This window comes from Acipenser ruthenus, chromosome 52, assembly GCF_902713425.1.
Source record: "Acipenser ruthenus chromosome 52, fAciRut3.2 maternal haplotype, whole genome shotgun sequence".
NCBI lineage: Eukaryota > Metazoa > Chordata > Actinopteri > Acipenseriformes > Acipenseridae > Acipenser > Acipenser ruthenus.
Genome location: NC_081240.1, coordinates 1,314,339 through 1,339,181, shown reverse-complemented (window position 1 = coordinate 1,339,181; position 24,843 = coordinate 1,314,339). Strand labels below are relative to the sequence as shown.

Sequence of the window (24,843 nt, the reverse complement as noted above, 5' to 3'; positions counted from 1 at the left end):
TGTGTGTGTGTCGGTCAGTACCTGTGTGTGTGTGTCAGTACCCGTGTGTGCGTGTGTCAGTGTGTGTGTATAAGTCTGTGTGTGTGTGTCAGTACCTGTGTGTGTGTGTGTGTGTGTCTCAGTGTGTGTGTGTGTCAGTGTGTGTGTATAATTCTGTGTGTGTGTGTGTGTCAGTACCTGTGTGTGTGTGTGTGTGTGTCAGTACCTGTGTGTGTGTGTGTGTGTGTCAGTGTGTGTGTATAAGGCTGTGTGTGTGTGTGTCAGTACCTGTGTGTGTGTGTGTGTCAGTGTGTGCGTCAATGTGTATGTTTGTGTGTGTCAGTGTCGGTGTGTGTGTATGTGTGTGTGTGTGTGTGTGTGTCGGTACCTGTGTGTGTGTGTGTGTCTCAGTGTGTGTGTGTGTCAGTGTGTTTGTGTGTGTCTCAGTGAGTGAGTGTGTGTGTGTGTGTGTCAGTACCTGTGTGTGTGTGTGCGTGTCAGTACCTGTGTGTGTGTGTGTGTTTGTGTGCGTGTCAGCGCCTGTGTGTATTTTTGTGTGTGTGTGCGTGTCAGTACCTGTGTGTATTTGTGTGTGTCAGTTCCTGTGTGTATTTGTGTTTGTGTGTGTGTTTGTGTTGTTGTCTACCTATCTAAGTGGGGTCTTAGGTGTGGTTACACATCCACCAAGTGGGGACTCGGTAGTCAGGTGGGGACCAAATCCAAAACCCCACAACGGACTTGTTTCAATTGTGTTGCAGAGGAGAAACACAGCTAACTGAGGAACGAGTGATTCAGTAGAGAGAGGCATGGACCCGACTCCAAGGAGAAGAAGAAGGAGTAAAGAGAATGACCCTCCTGATATGTCACAAGAGCCTGCCAGGTACTGAAAGTCTTTTCTTGTTAGTTCACGGTGCGGCGGCATGCTGAATAATACCTTTACTAAGAAGCTGTTCAGGAATCCAAATCACTGAGCTGAGTCTCAAGCCCAGGGTTAGAGTCCAGACCTCTCTGTGCTTTACAATGCTTCCCTATGCTTTACCAGACCTCTCTGTGCTTTACAATGCTTCCCTATGCTTTACCAGACCTCTCTGTGCTTTACAATGCTTCCCTATGCTTTACCAGACCTCCCTGTGCTTCACAATGCTTCCCTATGCTTTCCCAGACGTCTCTGTGGTTTACAATGCTTCCCTATGCTTTACCAGACCTCCCTGTGCTTTACATTGCTTCACTATGCTTTACCAGACCTCTCTATGTTTTACAATGCTTCCCTATGCTTTACCACACCTCTCTGGGCTTTACAATGCTTCCCTATGCTTTACCAGACCTCTCTGTGCTTTACAATGCTTCCCTATGCTTTACCAGACCTCTCTGTGCTTTTACAATGCTTCCCTATGCTTTACCATACCTCATACTCTCTTTTTCCCATCTATCTTTCTTTCTCATTCTCATTTGAAAAACCATGTTAATGAGTATTAATAAATAAGAAAGTCACAGTTAATCAATTTTTTTTTTTTTATTAAATCACATTACTAAAATCTGAAAAAATAAACAGAACAAACATTTTATTGAAATCAAAGAACAAAAACACACACACAATAAAGCAAACTTAAGTTCACTTTTTTTAAAACTGTTACAGCACTGACTATTGGATGCCATTTTCTAAAATTTATATAAAACATAACAATTCTTAAAGAAATGAAATCCATTCATTGCTAAAAACAAATAATTAACCTCGTTTCGCTCTGCAGGTGGCGCCGTTTTACCCCCTAACTTTCATCCAAAGTTGTGTCAGATTGAACATTCCCTTCACCCGAGGAGTGGAGAGGACAGACAGGGAGTTCAATACAAAGGGTTTCTTACAACACAAAACAGTCTAGTTCAGCTGGCAGATTGTTACAGAGGAATCATAACGAAGCCAAAACCCAGGATAGAGCGGCTCAGTGAATGTGGTTTGGAATCTGTGCAGGAGGGTCATTGTGTCAGAGACGCCATAAAAGGACAGCGTGCCGGCATTAAAGTCCAGATACACTCCTATTCTGGGGGAGCGGGGGGCAGTTATTTCAGTGCCATTGTTATTGTGCAGGGCAGTGTATCTGGAACCAGAGCATTCCAAACTCCAGGACTTGTCATTGTATCCAAGGAGACAGGAATCATCCCCTCCTTTCCTGCTGATTCCTTTATATGTGACTCCTATAGAAGCCACTCTCCCACTCCTCTCAATCTCCCAGTAACAGCGAGTCCCAGACAAACCCTCTCTGCAAAGCACTTGGGGCCAGCTATCAAATCTCTCTGAGTGATCAGGATATCTCTGGGTCTCTCTCCTCCGTGTCACCTTTCTGTTCCCTTCAGACAGACAGAGCTCTCTATGCGCTGTGTTGGGGTCCAGTGTGAGCTGACAGGAATCTGATTGAAGAGAAGAGGACGGGTAGAGGAGAGACGGTTAGAAAAGTCAAATCACTGAGAAAATCAACAGTCATTGTCTGCTGCATCCTCACATCCTGTATATGGAAGGTGTGTGTGTTGTTTTAATTATTTTTTTTAATACATTTTGACCACTTTTTTAAACTTTTAAATTGCATTCCCTGCCTCAAAATGGCTTCTTGTAGACCGGCATGGACCTCTCAGAACTACATTTCCCATCATCCTCCTGCTCACTGGTAATTCCATCTCAATTACATATGTGAGCAGGAGGATGATGGGAAATGTAGTTCTGAGAGGTCCATGCAGTTACATGTGAAGCTATCTATAAGTATAAAAAAGTGGTCAAAATGTAAAAAAAAAAAAAATAATTAAAACAATACACACACCTCACGTAAACAGTTGTAGCAACACATGGGAACATGCAACACAATAAAATACAAAGGTCCTTATGAACCCTTTAAACCCTCTTGCTGTTTGATTGTTTTGTTCATTATAATTCCTCGATCTTATCAAACTTCTTCAATTGGAAACAATCAAATGCAGCTCTGCATACAATTACAGTTCACTTAATGTTCCTACAGGGTATGTGTTGCCATTTTCCCCACTCAGACCCCTTGCTTACTAAATATCTTCAATAGAATATCATCCACTCTTCAAATATCTGTCTAATATTTTAATGAGCAATCCATCCCACAAGTGCAGTGATACTGCAATATACATTTACTACCAGCACAGGATGACTCGGAGGGATAGCTGTTCATTTTACCCCACAACTGGTTTCACATGCATTGTACATGTATTAAAAGATGGGATGATTATCTATTCAGGGATACCAAGATATTTAGGGAGAGAAAGGTCTGAGTGGAAACACAGGCAACAAATGCCCCTTCCCCAGTCATTCTGCATGTATTCATCTGAACCAATACTTGTTGGAGAGGAGTGTAGATTAACGGCTTCACAATTACTAATAAATAATAATAATTGCTGCCCTCAAGCTCCACCCCTCCCTGTTCTGTAGTGTTAGCTCTTCTCTCAATGGAGTGACACATCTTTCAATCAAATGTTTCAGTGCAAACAGACTTACATTTTAAAAACTCAGCTCTGTTCCTTGGCTCTGGAGCCTGCAGACTGTAAACTGCAACTTCATTCACTGGCCAGAAAAAAAGAGAGAGAAATAGAATTGAAACATACAACAGTCACTGTCTGCGCCATCCTCAAATATCTGTCATATGTCATATCTGATCCTGTAAGATACAATCCCCTCTATTAATACAGAGCCTGTCATATCTGATCCTGTAAGATACGATCCCCTCTATTAATACAGCAGAGCTTGTCATATCTGATCCTGTAAGATACAATGCCCTCTATTAATACAGAGCCTGTCATATCTGATCCTGTGAGATACGATCCCCTCTATTAATACAGAGCCTGGACCTCTGGCGTGTCATTTACACAGGATGCTGCTACCAATTGAACAGTACTGATGGAAAGTGATCCATGCATATTTGATTACGTGTCTAAAACAGTAAACTCATCTCTTAGCAGGACAGGATGGATTCCACTGCAGGTAAAAAGAAAACAGTGCATTTGTGAATTCAGTTTCACTTTTAACATCCTGTCACATGACTTCCCAGTGTAACCATGTTAAATACAAGAAAGCAAGGCATTCATATCATTACTGTGCTGTTAGAAAGATGAAAAAGATGAGTTTGTCCTCAGAGTTGGTGAATAGCAGAGGACGTCTAGTAACCTCCCAGACGTGGATTCGTTTTCATCAAGGAAAGTCAGTAAATTCAAAATGAAATGCGATGTTGTGGCCAGCCAAGGCGCTTTTGTGCATGATTTGTAAACAATAAACCTGGTGTAAATAACTAATTTCATTGCACCTTCTTTTCTAAAGGCAATAATAACCATTTCATGCCAATTATGGTTTGTATTTTTGCCCATCACCAATTGTTGTGTTTTACTGAACTGCAGAATCTCAGGACTGTGGCTGCTACGATTAAATAGAAAATCGATTTTTTCTTTCGATTCCATTCCTCATTATATACATCGATGTAAATACTGAATAATCGATTCAATAATTACATTTTTGTAACACGCATAGTTAATGACATTATTTAAGTTTATCAGTGAAACTGCACCAAACGCCCTGCCTTACAGTACTTCTGACAGACAAGCAGTGGGCGGGCTCTTCTTCTCCTGCTCGTGTTAACTAGCATCTGATTTGCTGGTCCCATCCTACCAGCGAATCAGATTTGAAAATGCTTTGTAAGTACACGCCCCTCTCTGTGTTCAATGCAAACAAACAAAAAAGCGCGCTGCCTTGAATCCAGAGCAGGACGACAGGCTTGCATTCCTGGCTAACAGCCTGTAAATAAATTGTGCACACTGAAGAAAACTGACTGTATATAGTTTGCACTTCTTTGGAGTTTCAAAATGAATGGTTATATAATAAATATTTAATAATATTCAATAACATTAAAACATTTTTTAAAAAATAATTAACGATCAGTGATGTTCAACACAATTTTGGAGTAATGGTCAGCTTGACTTATAGCGGATCTGCATGTTGTGGTAAGTAAATCAATTTATTTGTAGTATTATTATTATGTTATGTTTTAGGCAGGGATTTCCACATTGTGTGTTTCACAGATAGTGAAATTTGAAGACGGCACCAACAACATTATGCATGGGATATGCCTGCCCATTGGGTAGATATCGCTGAGCTTTCTATAGCAGAGCTGCCGATAGGCCCCTTCCTAGGATGACGCACTCGGTCCCGCCCACAGAGGGATTAAAACCACCATCCTGAGGAGGCAATTTCTCTTTTTCCTTCTCAGGACGGTACGGTAAGGACCTCTGTGTTCAGCTGAGCTTCTCGAGACGATCAAGTTGATTGTATTTTCCTTGCATTCGTGCTGAAAGCTGGCTCGCTGCTTTCCCAGAATCAATGACTCTGAAAAAGACAGAGCCTTTTGCCTTTCTGTCTTTCAGTGGCATCCTCGCTTGCATGGTAGCCTGCTCTTTCTTATCTGTCTGTCGTGTGTGAGTAACAGCCTGTGCAGTCACCCTCGCGAGTGGTTTTCTCTTTCCTTCTTGGGAGAGCACAGTTCCTCCACGGGGCTAGGCCTTGCCACATCCCCGCTGTCGAGTAGACCTCGCTGGCTGGCCTCCCACCTCGGTGTTGTGTTGTGTTGTGTTGTGTTTGGTGGGGAAACGGCTTAGCAGTTCCACTTATAGTCAGGGTGTTCCCGAAAGTTTAGTTAGTGCTCGGAAAGAGCTAGTTGTTTATTTTGTTTGTTTTATTTGGTTGCTTATTAAAAAATATAGCGTGTCAGCTTGTGTACATGCTGTACGTGTGTTTGACAAGGTGTATTTAAGTTTGTTCAATACAGCCTGTGTTGTAAAAGGTATTGGGAATGAAAATGTCTCTATATATACTGTTGTGCTGGGATTCAATTACTAATTAATTATTCACTTGAATCCCAGCACGTGAATTCATTACGTGCAACTCCGTGCTCACATATTATTACATACTTTAATGCACGTGAAGTGATAGTGCAATCCCGTGCCTAAATATAAATCTACATTTTTAAATACACGTGAAACACAGACCCGTTTATATCCCGTGTACTAATCTCTATACACCAACATTAACACACGCAACATACAACACATAACACACAAATGCACACAGGGGCGGGGCACATTGCCACACATAGCTATCATTTTATGGGACGAAATTCTAATTATGTGCACAAAATACCTTTTCTGTGGGACAAATTGCACTTTTGTGGGTCACATGACTATTTGTGACATCATGATGACACACTGTCACATGTTAAGTGTCGTCTGATTAACGTTATTTTTTTCTGTGTTTTTGTCCTTTTCTCCTCCCCTTTACAAATTCAATTGATGATTATTGAGTCATTAGTGTCTCAACGACAATGCAAAAATGTGTCATTCCTGTGCTCTGTGTTGTTTCACATCTTGGTTTTTCAAATATAACTTTGCTATATCTTGCATGACACAGTTTTTCTTTTTGTATCCCATGTATAAAAAGAAGCTTCTTCTGAATAGCAGAGTTATCTAGTTTACATGACATAAATATAAACGCTGATAACCTTTGATTAGCGTTCCTCCAGTTCACATCAGTCTAGAGACAAACGCATTTGAATCACGTTTAAAATAGAAAAATAAGGATCGCACCTAATTTAACCCCAGTTACAATTCATCTCTCCTGCATGCTCCCTTTTTGCCTGCTCCCTGCTCTATGAATCCTCCTCCCTCCTTTATGCTCCCTCCTCCCTTTATGCTCTCTGCTCCCTCCTCCATGCTCCCTCCTTACTGCTCCCTCTTCCCTTCTTCCTAATTAAACCCTCTTGCTGTTTGATTGTTTTGTTCATTATAATTCCTCAATCTTACCAAACTTCTTCAATTGGAACTAATCAAATGCAACTGTGCATACAATTACAGTTCACTTATTCAGCGTGTCTCAGGCACGTCGGGTCCAATTTATTTTCACACATGCAGTTTATTTTAGACGCGCTGTTTAAAAGTATTTTATTTCACAGTTAAACAGGTTTAAAAGTCTCTGCATATCAACAGGACTCAGTACTGCTTCTCCAGCCCCGCTCCTTGTTTGCTGTATTTATCACATACCTCTTCATAGTCGTGCATACCAATAAATTATCTCCTGATCTCTCATTTTATCACCAAACTCCTCAATAATGCGATCCAAGTCATTATTTTATTACTATAACATCTAAAACAAGCTCTGCAAATGTCTGTGATATTATTTGAGCGCTGGATGCGGAAGCAGCTATCTCGTTTGTTTATGTCCGTGTTATCTATGTGGTGTCGGGGCTATCTGTATTCATGAGAAACTCCCTTAAATATTGGCAGGGATGGGTTTAAATTCCCCTCCCTGCCCAGGTTTATTGTGTCAGGTGGGAGTAATTAACAATCAATCAGCACCCAGCCACCTGACATAACAGGAGTCCTCATCTCCTCAGTAGAGAGAGGTAGCTGAGGAAGCAAGCGGGTATTTTGTGTTGCTTGCTGGTTTTTCTTTGTGTGCTGTTTTTTGAATGTTTGCATTCCAGTGAAGGCACAGCTCAGCCTGGAAGCCTTATTTATGTAAGTTGTACTTTGTGTTTATTTTTTGTGTTTAAGAACCTTTTTGTTTGGCCCTCGTGCCTGTTTATTTTGTGTCTTATTTAATAAAAGTCTTTTGTTTGAACTGCAGTCTGTCTCTGGGCCTCATCACCCTGTCACACTCCCCCTTTCGGCTCCTATCTGTCTTACTCCGCCATTGAATGGTTTTCTCGGCTTTTTCCGGAGAAAAAACAACTAGAGACCTGTTTCTTGCGTCTTTATGACGATGTCGGACAGGGACCGACATTGGACCGGAAAGGGAAAATTGCAATGTCGGATCTGGTCCGACATAGGACCACAAAGAGTTAATGTTCCTACAGGGTATGTGTTGCCATATTACCCGCTCAGACCCCTTGCTTACTAAATATCTTCAATAGAATATCATCCACTCTTCAAATATCTGTCTAATATTTTAATGAGCAATCCATCCCACAAGTGCAGTGATACTGCAATATACATTTACTACCAGCACAGGATGACTGGGAGGGATAGCTGTTCATTTTACCCCACAACTGGTTTCACATGCATTGTACATGTATTAAAAGATGGGATGATGATCTATTCAGGGATACCAAGATATTTAGGGAGAGAAAGGTCTGAGTGGAAAAACAGGCAACAAATGTCCCTCCCCCAGTCATTCTGCATATATTCGTCTGAACCAATACTTGATGGAGAGAAGTCTAGATTAATGGTTTTAAAAGTACTAATAAATAATAATAATAATTGCTGCCCTCAAGCTCCACCCCTCCCTGTTCTGTAGTGTTAGCTCTTCTCTCAATGGAGTGACACATCTTTCAATCAAATGTATCAGTGCAAACAGACTTACATTTTAAAAACTCAGCTCTGTTCCTTGGCTCTGGAGCCTGCAGACTGTAAACTGCAACTTCATTCACTGGGCAGAAAAAAAGAGAGAGAAATAGATTTGAAACATGTGGATTAATACACAACACACACAAGACTCCAAACAGCAATCTGAAAAGAAACAAGGCTTATTCACGGCATTTCAGGATGTAAAAATCCGTACTTCAAGATGTTCATGATTACAATGAATATGTATTCCTTCCGTATCGGTGCAGCAGCCAAAGTCAATGTGAACACGTCTGCCACTGCACTGGAGTCTTGTGTTCCTTCCTCTCCATCATATATATTTACCCAACAGTACATTGTCCATATTAGGACAGCCTTGTGCATCAAACATACAACAGTCATTGTCTGTTCCATCCTCACATCACTCCCTCCTCCCTGCTTCATCAGTATCTGTTCCATCCTACATGCTCCCTCCTACCACCTCCCTGCTCCCTCCTCCCTGCTCCCTTCTTCCTGCTCCCTCCTCCATGTTGTTTCCTCCCACTTACGTGCCCCCTCTTCCTTACTCACTCTTTCATCCTCCCTCCTCACTGCTGTCTCTTCCAGTCTTCATGCTCCCTTCTCTCTGCTCCATCCTCCCTGTTGACTCCTACCTGTCTCCTCCCTGCTCTCTCCTTCCTGCTCCAACCTTCATGCTCCCTCCTCCCTCTTCCATGGTCTCCTCCATGCTCCCTGCTCACTTCTCCCTACTCTCTCCAGGCTCCTTCCCTCATGCTCCCTGCTCTGCCTTCCCTGCTCCCTCCTCCATGCTCCCTACTGCCTCCTCACTCCTTCCTCTTCCTCCCTGCTGTCTCCTCCCTTCTCAATACTACATTATTTATATAGCCAGCAATCTGCAAGAGGTCTTTATTAATGTCTTGCAAGTCCTGTCCCTCCTCAAGCCATGGACTATTTGAGAAATCTCTACCAAAGGAATCTATTTCACACCAACCTGTTTTGGTTATTTTGACTAATTCCCCTTTGCAGAAGTCCTCAATATGGTCTTTAAGTTCAGATACAGCTTTCCTCACAGCTCCAAAAGAGATGTCTGTATTGACAGTAACGCTGGGTGAGTCTCGAGCTTCAGGAAGGGCACAGAGAGACTGGAAATTCTACAACAGGAAAGTGGAGAAAAGGAGTTTTCAGTGAAACAGAATGGGGTCCAAAACATTCCTGGGGAAAAGCAAGGATTCATTCAATTGGAGAGGTCTGTCTGAAACCGTCCCAGTTATGGACTTGAGATTTTCTAACAAGCAGTGATGTTACCTGTAGAAAATGGATGTGATCCTCTGTCTCTGAAAGCTGTTTCAGCTCAGCGTTTCTCCTCCTTAGCTCAGCAATCTCCTGCTCCAGTTTCTTAATGCGTCCTTCAGCCTGATTCACTGCAGCCTTCTCGTTAGCTCCAATCAGCTCAATAACCTCAGTGTGGATCTTCTCAATGGATCGGATCAGCTCAGTAAAGATCTTCTCACTTTCCTTTATTTCTATGCATGCAGATCTCTGAGTGAAAGAACACAGTAGAGGAGACATGGTTAGAATTGATATCAACAACACATCAGGCATAGACAGTAAACTTCTGTAGATGTGTTCCAGTCCATCTGTTAATAATAATAATAATAATAATAATAATAATAATAATAATAATAATAATAATACCCCCCTCTTGTCAATACCCACTTTCAGTGACTCCACAGCCTGTTTCACCTCCTCAATTTCTTTCAGTCTCTCCTGGATTCTCTGTTGTATTTCTGTCTGTGTCTCTCCCAGCTGCTTCTGTGTAGAAACACAGTGACACAGTGACATTTCTGATGGCGCATTGAGTGATATCCTGTCACACTCAATACAGACTATTTCAGAGCAGGCTGTGTTTTCACACCTCTCTCCCCTTAATATGGAGTTAGATTAATGCTACACACATTATGCACACAGATACCATAAGGGTCGAATGCACCAGCGTGGATTAACCACTAACCCAGATTAAATCAAGGATTATATTTGAATCATGTTGCACAAAACTTTAAACCAGGATTTATATGTAATCCTTGTTTAAAATTAATCCAAGGTTAAACATTTAAAAGATTAAATATAATGAAATTGCACCACTCATTTTAATCCATGTTTAAATGTGATAGCTGAATTAAATTGAAAACTTCCTTGGAGGTGGTTTAAACTTGGACAAAGGCAGCAGTTTCAGACAACATGTGTGTATAGTAGTAAGATACAACACCATCTAGTGCACAGCTGCCAGCAATACAAAAGGACATTTGATCCACAGTAGCTGTCCACTAGATGGTAGTGTTTCATACTAGTAACAGTGAATGATGGCTGATCTAGCATGTGTTATATGTTTGTTTTGTGAAGAACCTAGGAAACTGAAGCAGCTTTCTCTTTAATGGATATTTAGGGTTTCTGATTTCCTGTTTTTAATCGATAAACACAGATCAAACAGCACTGATACAAAACAATGAAATCAGTGTAAAAAATGCCTAAATACACAAAATCCCCAGAAGAATGAGCCCGTGACCAGAAGGACTTCACTGTGGAAGAGAGCAAAGGAAAGAGGGGTCTAGTAGTGTGAGCAAAAGAAATGGTAGATTTTAACAAACTAAATCCTAAATAGGTTATTACATTTCGTTTTAAACTAACTTAAACATTGTGTTTTAACGCACCAAATTAAGCTATTTTTTCTGCCCGATTTATATTGTATATCATGTAAATATTGTATTTTCTACATCATATTAATCTTGTATATTATTAATATTATTAATTTATATCATATGAGATGCCCTTATCCAGGGTGACTTACAATTGTTACAAGATATCACTTTATTTTTTACATACAATTCCCCATTTATACAGTTGGGTTTTTACTGAAGCAATCTAGGTAAAGTACCTTGCTCAAGGGTACAGCAGCAGTGTCCCCCACCTGGGACTGAACCCACGACCCTCCGGACAAGAGTCCAGAGCCCTAAACACTACTCCATATCATATTAATCTTGTATATAGTATATCATATTAATCTTGATCTTTTCTGCTTTTTTTAAATTAGGTGCTTGACTTTTATGGGAATGTCATTTTTAAAAAGTTTAACTAATTAAACTATAATATCTTAAACAATGAAACTGATCTATGATTTTATTAAGTTGCAAGACATATATAAAAAAACACTAGGAATATAAATCATGCTAATTTTACACTACAAATTCCAATGCACCACAACACAGCTGAACAAATCCTTCTTACCCTGTGAGGCAGGGCTGAGGTCCTGCACGTGTAAATAGTGTGTTTTTGTTTGATTGTAAATAATGTTTTTGATGATCAAGTTTGTGATAGATATGGCAGGGCATATTCGAATCCAGGTGTGGAATGTGGCCAGGTGTTAATTGATTAATTGATTATCTCTTAGCCCCGGCCACATGCCTTTAAAAAGGGTCTGAAAAGCCAGTTTCTTGGTTCTACAAGCAGGGATACAGACTGTCTGGGAAGGAGAGTGTTGCTGTAGGATCCTCACGACTGCGTGTGTTAACCAGGGTGAGAAAAACACAAGAGGAAAAATGTATCTCGGATCACTGTGTGAGTTAACCAGGATCGCTAGCACTGGAAGGAATAGGGAACAAGTTTAGGGGATTTTAAACCCACCCAAGTCTAGAGAGGAGATGTCAGGGAGACTGTTCCTGGAGCGGGACCTCCTTTCTTGTTTGGTCAGCTTTTATTTTTTAGTTGTTTTCAAGCAGTGTTTAGTTTTTAAATGTTTTGTGTTTTTTATATCATGTGTCTCTCCTGTCAATCAGTGATAGCCACACCTGTAACAACACCTCTGTTACACCTTGAAATACATTGTAGTACATCATAGTTTAGATAGAGCAATTAAAAAAACTAGGGATCTTTAAATAGCTCTTAATATACAATTAAAATCTGATCTGATGTGAAACTGTATAACCTAGTAAACAGACATGTTAAATATCCCTGGGAATTCTTATCTTCTAGGATAGCTACAAGGAAATGGTTCAAACCCTTACCTGTTTCACACTCCTTTCTTTCTCAGCTGAGACTGTATCATGACTCTTGTGATCCTTGTCTGTACACAACACACAAACACAAGTCTGATCGGTTCTGCAGAAGATATCCAAAACCTTTTGGTGTTCAGCACAAAGCTTCTGCTCCAGATTTCCAATTGCATTGATCAGCTTGTGCCTCTTTAATGGTGTAACCTCACTGTGTGGCTTGACGTGTGTTTCACAGTAAGAGGCCAGGCACGTCAAACAGGATTTCACAGCTTTGAACTTTCTCCCAGTGCAGAAATCACACGGCACATCTCCAGGTCCAGCATAACTTTGAGCAGGAGGAGGATTGAGTCCTGTCTTCTTTAATTTCTCCACAACTTCAGCCAGCATGGTGTTTCTGCCCAGAACAGGCCTCGGGGTAAAGGTCTCTCTGCACTGGGGGCAGCTGTAGACACCTGTATGATCAGTCTGATCCCAGCAGTTCTTAATACACCCCATACAGTAACTGTGTCCACATGGAATAGCGACTGGATCCTTCAATAGCTCCAGACACACTGAACAGCTAAACTGATCCTCTGACCACAAGTTTGAAGCCATTGTTGCTGCAGTGAGACAGAGAGACTGACGATTTCACAACAGAAACTTCACTGTGCTGATTTCCTGGAATTGTGTACAGCTCTGAGAGGCGGGGTTTGGGACTGAGGCCAGGTTTAGATAAGCAGGAGGAGCAGAAACTGCTGAATCAGTGTGAGAGGGGCGGAGAGGAGAGAGTTGTGAGTGGGACTGGAGTTTGAGAATGGCATTGTCACAGTAACCCTTCTATAGGTACAGTATGTATCTGACTGCACTAGACCTTCACTTCTGTGTGGGTCTGAATCCTCAGAAGTTCACAAGGGAAGTGAGTTTGGTGGAGTTCGATCTTCGTGGGCATTAATCCACATCTCAAAGTCCATTAGTCCTCAACCACAAACTTGTCTCTGAGCACCAACTGCTTTCCTCCCTCCATTTCAGGGCAAGCTTGAAGCACAGAGTCTGAACTGCTCACCCCCCTAAGAGAACGTGAAGGGTGGTCCCTCCAGTCCAGGGGAGGCTGTATATTATGAGAACTAGACATGTTCTGGTGTTATCAGACAGGGTGTGTACGTTACTGACATACTCATTTATTACAGGGCTGGTTTCATGAGTTAAAACCATTTTATACAGAACAGACACTCAAACAAAGCTTACAATCAAGGGACCTACTTTTCAAATCTGTGCACTATTTGCTTTATTCATTTCAGACAATGTCTTCCCTCTCATCAGCAGAACATCATTCTCTCAAGTCCCTTCTTGTTTTGCTGTTGCTCGTTTTGTTTTCTACACTTCTTTATTTCCACTCTCTTTGACTCAGGTGAAGCCCATTGATCCTGCAGCCCCCACACTGGTTTCCTCTCCCCGTTCACTTCCTTCCTTCCTGTGTTACAGGTAATAGGACCCCACCTCCTGACCCCCTTCATCAAACATTTCAAAGAGATTTCATTTCAATCAGCCATGCTGCTGTGTTTTCATGAACAGATACAATTGGTCATTTTGAAAACTCTCCTGATAGATAGATATTAATGAACACTCATGGGGACCACACTGAGGTTAAAGGTTTAAACGGCATCATGTTCTTTACATTTCTTACCTGATGAGGATTTTCTATGGCTGTTTCTGATTAGATTTTATTCACCATGCTTACTAACTATTCCAGCAAAACACTGCTTCTGAAAAGACTCCTGGAGGCTGATTGTGGGGAAGCGTATGACTGTTGCACGGGCTGCAGTGCTCAATGCTTACCCTGTGGACTTCAGTGCCCAGCGCACCGCCAATATGCTTCCCCACCTCGTTTCCACACAATCAGCCTGGGCAAGAGTTTTCAGAGGCAATTCTTGCTGGAATAGTTAGTAAGCATTTCAAATAAAGATCTAAGCAAAAATCACATTGAATCATTCAGCACACACATACTAGGATATTAAAGATCAGAAATGTAATATTAATATTAACACTATAACATGTCTAGTTCTCATAATATACAGCCTCCCCTGGACTGGAGGGACCACCCTTCACGTTCTCTTAGGGGGGTGAGCAGTTCAGACTCTGTGCTTCAAGCTTGCCCTGAACTGGAGGGAAGAAAGCACTTGGTGCTCAGAGACAAGTTTGTGGTTGAGGACTAATGGACTTTGAGATGTGGATTAATGCCCACAAAGATCGAACTCCACCAAACTCACTTCCCTTGTGAACTTCTGAGGATTCAGATCCACACAGAAGTGAAGATCTAGTGCTGTCAGATACATACTGTAGCTATAGAAGGGTTACTGTGACAATGCCATTCTCAAACTCCAGTCCCACTCACAACTCTCTCCTCTCCGCCCCTCTCACACTGATTCAGCAGTCTCTGCTCAGCCTGCTTGTCTAAACCTGGCCTCAGTCCAAAACCCCGCCTCTTAGAGCTTTACACAATTCCAGGAAATCAGCACAGTTTCATTTCTTGTGAAATCGTCAGTCTCTCTGTCTCACTGCAGCAAGATGGCTTCAAAAGTATGGTCAGAGGATCGGTTCAGCTGTCCAGTATGTCTGGAGCTATTGAAGGACCCAGTCGCTATTCCATGTGGACACAGTTACTGTATGGGGTGTATTAAGAACTGCTGGGATCAGACTGATCATACAGGTGTCTACAGCTGCCCCCAGTGCAGAGAGACCTTTACCCCAAGGCCTGATCTGTGCAGAAACACCATGCTGGCTGAAGTTGTGGAGGAATTAAAGAAGACAGGACTCAATCCTCCTCCTGCTCAAAGTTATGCTGGACCTGGAGATGTGCCGTGTGATTTCTGCACTGGGAGAAAGTTCAAAGCTGTGAAATCCTGTTTGACGTGCCTGGCCTCTTACTGTGAAACACACGTCAAGCCACACTATGAGGGGGCTGCTTTCAAGAGGCACAAGCTGATCAATGCAATTGGAGATCTGGAGCAGAAGCTTTGTGCTGAACACCAACGAGTTTTAGAGGTCTTCTGTCGAACAGATCAGACGTGTATTTGCTGGTTGTGTACAGACAGGGAACACAAGAGCCATAATACAGTCTCAGCTGAGACAGAAAGGACTGGGAAACAGGTAAGGGTTTGAACCACTTCCTTGTAGCTATCCTAGAAGATAAGAATTCCCAGGGATATTCAATCTGTTTACTAGGTTATAGAGTTTCACATCAGATCAGATTTTAATTGTATATTAAGAGCTATTTAAAGAGCCCTAGTTTTTTAATTGCTCTATCTACACTATGATGTACTACAATGTATTTCAGGGTGTAACAGGGGTGTTGTTATGGGTGTGGCTATCGCTGATTGACAGGAGAGACACAGGAGGTTTACTATGATACAAAAACACAAAACATTCAAAACAAAACACTGCTCGAAAACAACTAGAAAATAAAAGATGATCAAACAAGAAAGGAGGTCCCGCTCCAGGAACAGTCTCCCTGACACCTCCTCTCTAGACTTGGGTGGGATTAAATTCCTGGATTTGAATATGCCCTGCCATATCTAGCACACACTTGATTGGCAAAAACTTGATTTACAATTAAATAAAAACACACTACTTACACGTGCAGGACCTCAGCCCTGCCTCACAGGGTAGAAGGATTTGTTCAGCTGTTTTGTGGTGCATTGGAATTTGTAGTGTAAAATTAGCATGATTTATATTCCTAGTGTTTTTAATATGTATCTTGTGACTTAATAAAATCATAGATCTGTTTCATTGTTTAAGATATTATAGTTTAATTGGTAAAACTGTTTAAAAATGACATTCCCAGCAAAGTCAAGCACCTAATTTAAAAAACAAAAATATGACCAAGATTAATTGAGAGGAACGTGAAGTTACAGAGAGAACTGCCAGTGACTCTCTCTACAGCACAGATAGTTTACGTGTTTTCAGGGTATTGGCGCAGCAAAAGTAAATCAGTAAGTCACCAAAGGAAGGTAAAAAGTCCATCATCTCCTCCTTCTTCTATAAACGTGTTTTGTTTTTTTTTCTTTGCAGACCCCGGGCACTTGTATCCACACATATGTATATTACAGGACATCCGAGTTTAATGACAATTAATGTATATTGTCGACATGGAAATATACTGGGGAACACACTTATTGTGATGTCTATATCATTTATATTATTATTATTATTTATTTCTTAGCAGACACCCTTATCCAGGGCGACTTACAATTGTTACAAGATATCACATTATACATTATTTCACATTATACAGAAATCACATTATTTTTACATACATGGTACCCATTTATACAGTTGGGTTTTTACTGGAGCAATCTAGGTAAAGTACCTTGCTCAAGGGTACAGCAGCAGTGTCCCCCACTGGGGATTGAACCCACAACCCTCCGGTCAAGAGTCCAGAGCCCTAACCACTACTCCACACTGCTACCCGCATATGCTGCCCTTATTATTTATTGATATTTTAAAATGAACTCGGGGTTTCTGTGTTTTTAGGTCGTTTTTTACATTTCTTCACAATTTGCAATTGTGTTTTAAATTCCACGAGTGTGTGAATCCTCCCTATGAAATGTAATATATCTTTAAATCCCACGAGCAAGAACAACCCTCCGTTTCTAATTGTAATCTCGTTTTAAATCTCACAAGCATGTGCAATCCTCCAATAGAAATGCAGGAATGTGCTGCCACTCAGTTTAAAGTATTCAGAATGAATCAATGATAGATTCAAGTCAGGAAGGAGGTTCATTGCCCGACTGCGCTGGGAAAGGGATTTTGTTTGTTCTGTTTTATGTTATTTTATTGTATTTTTTCACATGGAAAGGGATGAAGTCAACATGAATTGAGTAACCATGTCCAGTGTTTTTCTGGTGTTTATTGGGTATACACTGATTTCATTGTTTTGTGTCAGGGCTGTTTTATCTGTGTTTATCAGATAAAACCAGAAATCAGAAGCTCTAAATATCCAGTTTCCTAGGTGCTTCACAAAACAAACATGTAACACATGCTAGATCAGCCATCATTCACTGTTACTAGTATGAAACAGTACCATCTAGTGGACAGCTACTGTGGATCAAATGTTTTTTTGTATTGCTGGCAGCTGTGCACTAGATGGTGTTGTATCTTACTATTATACACACATGTTGTCTGATCTAGTCTGTGCTACAGATGTCTATGGCGTGCAACTGGAACTGAAGAGCAAAATATATTCAAGAACAACTGAGAATTATTGCAAACATTGTAAAGAGGTAAGGGGACAAGAAAATAGAAAATATAAATAAACTAAATGATTCTGTCAGTTTCAATAGCATACTTAAACAGGCCTGTGATGGGTGTGAAAGGATATCACTCAAAGCCCCATCAGAAATGTCACTGTGTCACTGTGTTTCTACACAGAAACAGCTGGGAGAGACACAGACAGAAATACAACAGAGAATCCAGGAGAGACTGAAAGAAACTGATGAGATGAAAAAGGCTGTGGAGTCACTGAAAGTGGGTATTGACAAGAGGGGGGTAGTATTATTATTATTATTATTATTATTATTATTATTATTATTATTATTATTATTATTATTATTATTATTAACAGATGGACTGGAACACATCTGCAGAAGTTTACTGTCTATGCCTGATGTGTTTTTGATATCAATTCTAACCATGTCTCCTCTACTGTGTTCTTTCACTCAGAGATCTGCATGCATAGAAATAAAGGAAAGTGAGAAGATCTTTACTGAGCTGATCCGATCCATTGAGAAGATCCACACTGAGGTTATTGAGCTGATTGGAGCTAACGAGAAGGCTGCAGTGAATCAGGCTGAAGGACGCATGAAGAAACTGGAGCAGGAGATTGCTGAGCTAAGGAGGAGAAACGCTGAGCTGAAACAGCTTTCAGAGACAGAGGATCACATCCATTTTCTAAAGGTAACATCACTGCTTGTTAGAAAATCTCAAGTCCATAACTGGGACGGTTTCAGACAGACCTCTCCAATTGAATGAATCCTTGCTTTTCCCCAGGAATGTTTTGGACCCCATTCTGTTTCACTGAAAACTCCTTTTCTCCACTTTCCTGTTGTAGAATTTCCAGTCTCTCTGTGCCCCTCCTGAAGCTGGAGACTTACCCAGCGTTACTGTCAATACAGACATCTCTTTTGGGGCTGTGAGGAAAGCTGTATCTGAACTTAAAGACCATATTGAGGACTTCTGCAAGGGGGAATTAGTCAAAATAACCAAAACAGGTTGGTGTGAAATAGATTCCTTTGGTAGAGATTTCTCAAAAAAAACCATGGCTTGAGGAGGGACAGGACTTGTAAGACATTAATAAAGACCTCTTGCAGATTGCTGGCTATATGAATAATGTAGTATTGAGAAGGGAGGAGGCAGCAGGGAGGAGGAAGGAGTGAGGAGGCAGCATGGAGGAGAGAGCAGGGAGGGCAGAGCAGGGAGCATGGAGGAGGGAGCAGGGAGGGCAGAGCAGGGAGCATTGGAGAGGGAGCATGGACGGAGAAGAGAGAATTAAGCAGGGAGCATGGAGGAGAGGGTGGAAGAGAGAGGAGGGAGCATGAATGATTAGGGAGGAGACAGGAAGGAGGCAACAGGGATGAGGGAGCAGAGAAAAGGGAGCATGAAGACTGGAAGTGACAGCAGGGAGGAGGGAGCATGAAGGAGTGAGCAAGGAGGAGGGAGCACATAAGTGGGAGGAGGCAACATGGAGGAGGGAGCAGGGAGAAGGGAGCAGGGAGGACGGAGCAGGGAGTGATGAAGCAGACTGGAGGGAGAACGGTGCATGCAGGAGGGAGCAGGGAGGTGGTAGGAGGGAGAATGGAGGATGGAACGGACTGATGCAGCAGAGAGGAGGAAGTGATGTGAGGATGGAGCAGACAATAACTGTTGTATGTTTGATGCACAAGGGGGTCCTAATATGGACACCGTACTGTTGGGTAAAGATATGTGATGGAGAGGAAGGAACACAAGACTCCAGTGCAGTGGCAGACGTGTTCACATTGACTTTGGCTGCTGCATCGATAAAGAAGGAATACATATTCATTGTAATCGTGAACATCTTGAAGTACGGATTTTTACATCCTGAAATGCCGTGAATAAGCCTTGTTTCTTTTCAGATTGCTGTTTGGAGTCTTGTGTGTGTTGTGTATTAATCCACATGTTTCAATTCTATTTCTCTCTCATTTTTTCTGCCCAGTGAATAAAGTTGCAGTTTACAGTCTGCAGGCTCCAGCGCCAAGGAACAGAGCTGAGTTTTTAAAATGTAAGTCTGTTTTCACTGAAACATTTGATTGAAAGATGTGTCACTCCATTGTAAGAAGAGCTAACACTACAGAACAGGGAGGGGTGGAGCTTGAGGGCAGCAATTATTATTATTTATTAGTAATTGTGAAGCCATTAATCTACACTCCTCTCCAACAAGTATTGGTTCAGATGAATACATGCAGAATGACTGGGGGAGGGGCATTTGTTGCCTGTTTTTCCACTCAGACCTTTCTCTCCCTAAATATCTTGGTATCCCTGAATAGATAATCATCCCATCTTTTAATACATGTACAATGCATGTGGAACCAGTTGTGGGGTAAAATGAACAGCTATCCCTCCCAGTCATCCTGTACTGGTAGTAAATGTATATTGCAGTATCACTGCACTTGTGGGATGGATTGCTCATTAAAATATTAGACAGATATTTGAAGAGTGGATGATATTCTATTGAAGATATTTAGTAAGCAAGGGGTCTGAGTGGGTAAAATGGCAACACATACCCTGTAGGAACATTAAGTGAACTGTAATTGTATGCAGAGCTGCATTTGATTAGTTCCAATTGAAGAGGTTTGATAAGATTGAGGAATTATAATGAATAAAACAATCAAACAGCAGGAGGGTTTAATTAATAGCAGCAGCAGTTTATTGAAGACAGAAAAATAAAAAGAGAGAACTTATCCAAAGTCAGAAATAAATCTCAAGTAAGAATTATAGATCAAATCTATTGATTATCAACCTTAAACATCACAGTCTAAATATACTTGTCTATAAAATAGCAGGGAGCATAGAAGGAGGGAGCACACAGCAGGAAGGTGGAAGCATGGAAGAGGGAGCATGGAGCATGAAATTACTGAAGAAAAAAAAAGATTCAGGAATTATTATTATTATTATTATTATTATTATTATGATTTAGTTGTAGTTATCAAAAAAATAAAAACATATTATTTCTAGTGTGTGTGTGTGTGTGTGTGTAAACATTATTTTTTTAAACTATAATAACGTTCCACTGCGGCTCTCAGTGATGAAGTTTCATGATTGCTTCAGCTCACATTCAGCAGGTTCGTCAGGCTGTGTGACTGACATATAATCTGACCAATGAAAACGCAGAAAGGGTGGAAACGGTTGTATTATTGGCTGATCGCCCCAAAACACCAAAAATAACGTTGGATAGCTGGTGGAGAAGGGAGGAGGGAACAGGGAGGAGGTAGCAGGCAGGAGGGAACAGGGAGCAGGGAGGAAGGAGCAGGGAGGATAGAGGAGAGAGCAGGGAGGATGGAGGAGGGAGCAGGCAGGATGGAGGAGGGAGCAGGGAGGAAGGAGCAGGGAGGATAGAGGAGGGGGGAGGGAACAGGGAGGAGGGGGGAGGGAGCAGGTAGGATGGAGGAGGGAGCAGGCAGGAAGGAGTAGGGAGGATAGAGGAGGGAGGATGGAACAGGGAGGAAGGAGGAGGGAGCAGGTAGGATGGAGGAGGGAGCAGGGAGGATGGAGTAGGGAGGATAGAGGAGGGAGGAGGGAACAGGGAGGAGGGAGGAGGGAGCAGGTAGGATGGAGGAGGGAGCAGGGAGGATGGAGTAGGGAGGATAGAGGAGGGAGGAGGGAACAGGGAGGAGGGAGCAGGCAGGAGGGAGCAGGGTGAATGGAGGGGGGAGCAGGGAGGATGAAGGAGGGAGCAGGCAGGATGGAGGAGGGATCAGGGAGGGCAGAGCAGGGAGCATGGGGGAGGGAGCATGAAGGGAGTTGGGAGAAGTGAGCAGGGAGCATGGAGGAGAGCATGGAAGAGGGAGGAGGGAGCATGAAGGTTAGAGCAGGGAGGAGACAGGAAGGAGGCAACAGGGAGGAGGGAGCAGAGAGAAGGGAGCATGAAGACTGGAAGAGACAGCAGGGAGGAGGGAGCATGAAAGAGTGAGCAAGGAGGAGGGAGCATGTAAGTGGGAGGAGGCAACATGGAGGAGGGAGAAGGGAGAAGGTAGCATGGAGTGATGAAGCAGACTGGAGGGAGAAGGGTGCATGCAGGAGCGAGCAGGGAGGTGGTAGGAGGGAGGAGGTAGAAGGGAGCAGGAAGGATGGAACAAGGACTGATGAAGCAGAGAGGAGGAAGTGATGTGAGGATGGAGCAGACAATGACTGTTGTATGTTTGATGCACAAGGGTGTCCTAATATGGACACCGTACTGTTGGGCAAAGATATGTGATGGAGAGGAAGGAACACAAGACTCCAGTGCAGTGGCAGACGTGTTCACATTGACTTTGGCTGCTGCTCCGATACAGAAGGAATACATATTCATTGTAATCATGAACATCTTGAAGTACGGATTTTTACATCCTGAAATGCCGTGAATAAGCCTTGTTTCTTTTCAGATTGCTGTTTGGAGTCTTGTGTGTGTTGTGAATTAATCCACATGTTTCAATTCTATTTCTCTCTCTCTCTTTTCTGCCCAGTGAATAAAGTTGCAGATTACAGACTGCAGGCTCCAGAGCCAAGGAACAGAGCTGAGTTTTTAAAATGTAAGTCTGTTTTCACTGAAACATTTGATTGAAAGATGTGTCACTCCATTGTGAGAAGAGCTAACACTACAGAACAGGGAGGGGTGGAGCTTGAGGGCAGCAATTATTATTATTTATTAGTAATTGTGAAGCCATTAATCTACACTCCTTTCCAACAAGTATTGGTTCAGATGAATACATGCAGAATGACTGGGGGAGGGGCATTTGTTGCCTGTTTTTCCACTCAGACCTTTCTCTCCCTAAATATCTTGGTATCCCTGAATAGATAATCATCCCATCTTTTAATACATGTACAATGCATGTGAAACCAGTTGTGGGGTAAAATGAACAGCTATCCCTCCCAGTCATCCTGTGCTGGTAGTAAATGTATATTGCAGTATCACTGCACTTGTGGGATGGATTGCTCATTAAAATATTAGACAGATATTTGAAGAGAGGATGATATTCTATTGAAGATATTTAGTAAGCAAGGGGTCTGAGTGGGTAAAATGGCAACACATACCCTGTAGGAACATTAAGTGAACTGTAATTGTATGCAGAGCTGCATTTGATTGGTTCCAATTGAAGAAGTTTGATAAGATCGAGGAATTATAATGAACAAAACAATCAAACAGCAAGAGGGCTTAAAGGGTTCATAAGGGCCTTTGTATTTTATTGTGTTACATGCTCCCATGTGTTGCTACAGCTGTTTACGTGAGGTGTGTGTATTGTTTAGATTATTTTTATTTTTTTTACATTTTGACCACTTTTTTATACTTATAGATAGCTTCACATGTAACTGCATGGGCCTCTCAGAACTACATTTCCCATCATCCTCCTGCTCACATATGTGATTGAGATGGAATTACCAGTGAGCAGGAGGATGATGGGAAATGTAGTTCTGAGAGGTCCATGCCGGTCCGTGGGAAGCCATCTTGAGGCACAAAATGCAATTTAAAAGTTTAAAAAAGTGGTCAAAATGTATTAAAAAAAATAATTAAAACAACACACACACCTTCCATAAACAGGATGTGAGGCTGCAGCAAACAATGACTGTTGATTTTCTCAGTGATTTGACTTTTCTAACCGTCTCTCCTCTACCCGTCCTCTTCTCTTCAATCAGATTCCTGTCAGCTCACACTGGACCCCAACACAGCGAATAGAAACCTCTGTCTGTCTGAAGGGAACAGAAAGGTGACATGGAGGAGAGAGACCCAGAGATATCCTGATCACTCAGAGAGATTTGAGAGCCAGCCCCAAGTGCTTTGCAGAGAGGGTTTGTCTGGGACTCGCTGTTACTGGGAGATTGAGTGCAGTGGGGGAGGGGCTGATATAGGAGTCACATATAAAGGAATCAGCAGGAAAGGAGGGGATCGTTCCTGTGGCCTTGGATTCAATGACAAGTCCTGGAGTGTGTACTGCTCTGATTCCAGTTACACTGCCCGGCACAATAACAATGAAACTGCAATAACTGCCCCCCGCTACCCAAGAATAGGAGTGTATCTGGACTTTAATGCCGGCACGCTGTCCTTTTATGGCGTCTCTGACACAATGACCCTCCTGCACAGATTCCAAACCACATTCACTGAGCCGCTCTATCCTGGGTTTTGGGTTTGGGGTTCTGATTCCTCTGTAACAATCTGCCAGCTGAACTAGACTGTTTTGTGTTGTAAGAAACCCTTTGTATTGAACTCCCTGTCTGTCCTCTCCACTCCTCGGGTGAAGGGAATGTTCAATCTGACACAACTTTGGATGAAAGTTAGGGGGTAAAACGGCGCCACCTGCAGAGCGAAACGAGGGGAATTATTTGTTTTTAGCAACAAATGGATTTCATACGAAATAACTGTATTTAATTTATTTTTTTAAGAATTGTTATGTTTTATATATATTTTAGAAAATGGCATTCAATACTCAGTGCTGTAACAGTTTTTTAAAAAAAGTGAACTTAAGTTTGCTTTATTGTGTGTGTGTTTTTGTTGTTTGATTTCCATAAAATGTTTAATATTTCAGATTTTAGTAATGTGATTTAATAAAGAAAAAAAGTGATTAACTAAATTTTTCTTATTTAGTAATAGTGATTAACACGGTTTTTCAAATGAGAATGAGAAAGAAAGAGATAGAGAGAGGGGAAGGGAGAGAAAGAGGTCTGGTAAAGCATAGGGAAGCATTGTAAAGCACAGAGAGGTGTGGTAAAGCATAGGGAAGCATTGTAAAGCACAGAGAGGTGTGGTAAAGCATAGGGAAGCATTGTAAAGCACAGACAGGTCTGGTAAAACATAGGGAAGCATTGTAAAGCACTGAGAGGTCTGGTAAAGCATAGGGAAGCATTGTAAAGCACAGAGAGGTCTGGTAAAGCATAGGGAAGCATTGTAAAGCACAGAGAGGTCTGGTAAAGCATAGGGAAGCATTGTAAAGCACAGAGAGGTCTGGTAAAGCATAGGGAAGCATTGTAAAGCACAGAGAGGTCTGGTAAAGCATAGGGAAGCATTGTAAAGCACAGAGAGGTCTGGTAAAGCACAGGGAAGCATTGTAAAGCACAGAGAGGTCTAGTAAAGCACAGGGAAGCATTGTAAAGCACAGAGAGGTCTGGTAAAGCATAGGGAAACATTGTAAAGCACAGAGAGGTCTGGTAAAGCATAGGGAAGCATTGTAAAACACAGAGAGGTCTGGTA

General features: G+C 41.9%; 2 protein-coding genes across 2 annotated transcripts; one reads left to right on the top strand and one right to left on the bottom strand.

The window, feature by feature from the left end:
• Window positions 1-1,491: 1,491 nt before the first annotated feature.
• Window positions 1,492-13,416, bottom strand: LOC131722936 (tripartite motif-containing protein 16-like). Its single transcript, XM_059016096.1, has 6 exons — window positions 13,382-13,416; window positions 10,084-10,177; window positions 9,673-9,906; window positions 9,359-9,518; window positions 8,387-8,452; window positions 1,492-2,382 (listed from the first exon to the last, which is right to left on the bottom strand). Exons 1-6 carry the CDS (start codon window positions 13,414-13,416, stop codon window positions 1,853-1,855), a joined length of 1,119 nt encoding a protein of 372 aa, XP_058872079.1. The 3' UTR covers window positions 1,492-1,852.
• Window positions 13,417-14,886: 1,470 nt separating this feature from the next.
• Window positions 14,887-24,230, top strand: LOC131722972 (tripartite motif-containing protein 16-like). Its single transcript, XM_059016203.1, has 7 exons — window positions 14,887-15,539; window positions 17,820-17,915; window positions 18,111-18,344; window positions 18,499-18,658; window positions 19,621-19,686; window positions 22,127-22,192; window positions 23,295-24,230. The coding sequence occupies exons 1-7, from the start codon at window positions 14,958-14,960 to the stop codon at window positions 23,825-23,827; spliced, it is 1,737 nt and encodes a 578-aa protein (XP_058872186.1). The 5' UTR covers window positions 14,887-14,957; the 3' UTR covers window positions 23,828-24,230.
• Window positions 24,231-24,843: the final 613 nt, after the last annotated feature.

Bases quoted from the DNA above. Each gene is read 5' to 3' on its own strand.
- LOC131722936 (XM_059016096.1), bottom strand. From the start codon at position 13,416: ATGGAGGGAGGAAAGCAGTTGGTGCTCAGAGACAA. The intron at 9,907-10,083 runs GTGGGTATTGAC...TCTTTCACTCAG, and splicing joins AGGCTGTGGAGTCACTGAAA to AGATCTGCATGCATAGAAAT. The intron at 2,383-8,386 runs GTAAGTCTGTTT...CTCTTCAATCAG, and splicing joins CAGAGCTGAGTTTTTAAAAT to ATTCCTGTCAGCTCACACTG.
- LOC131722972 (XM_059016203.1), top strand. From the start codon at position 14,958: ATGGCTTCAAAAGTATGGTCAGAGGATCGGTTCAGCTGTCCAGTATGT. The intron at 17,916-18,110 runs GTGGGTATTGAC...TCTTTCACTCAG, and splicing joins AGGCTGTGGAGTCACTGAAA to AGATCTGCATGCATAGAAAT. The intron at 19,687-22,126 runs GTAAGTCTGTTT...TTTTCTGCCCAG, and splicing joins CAGAGCTGAGTTTTTAAAAT to TGAATAAAGTTGCAGATTAC.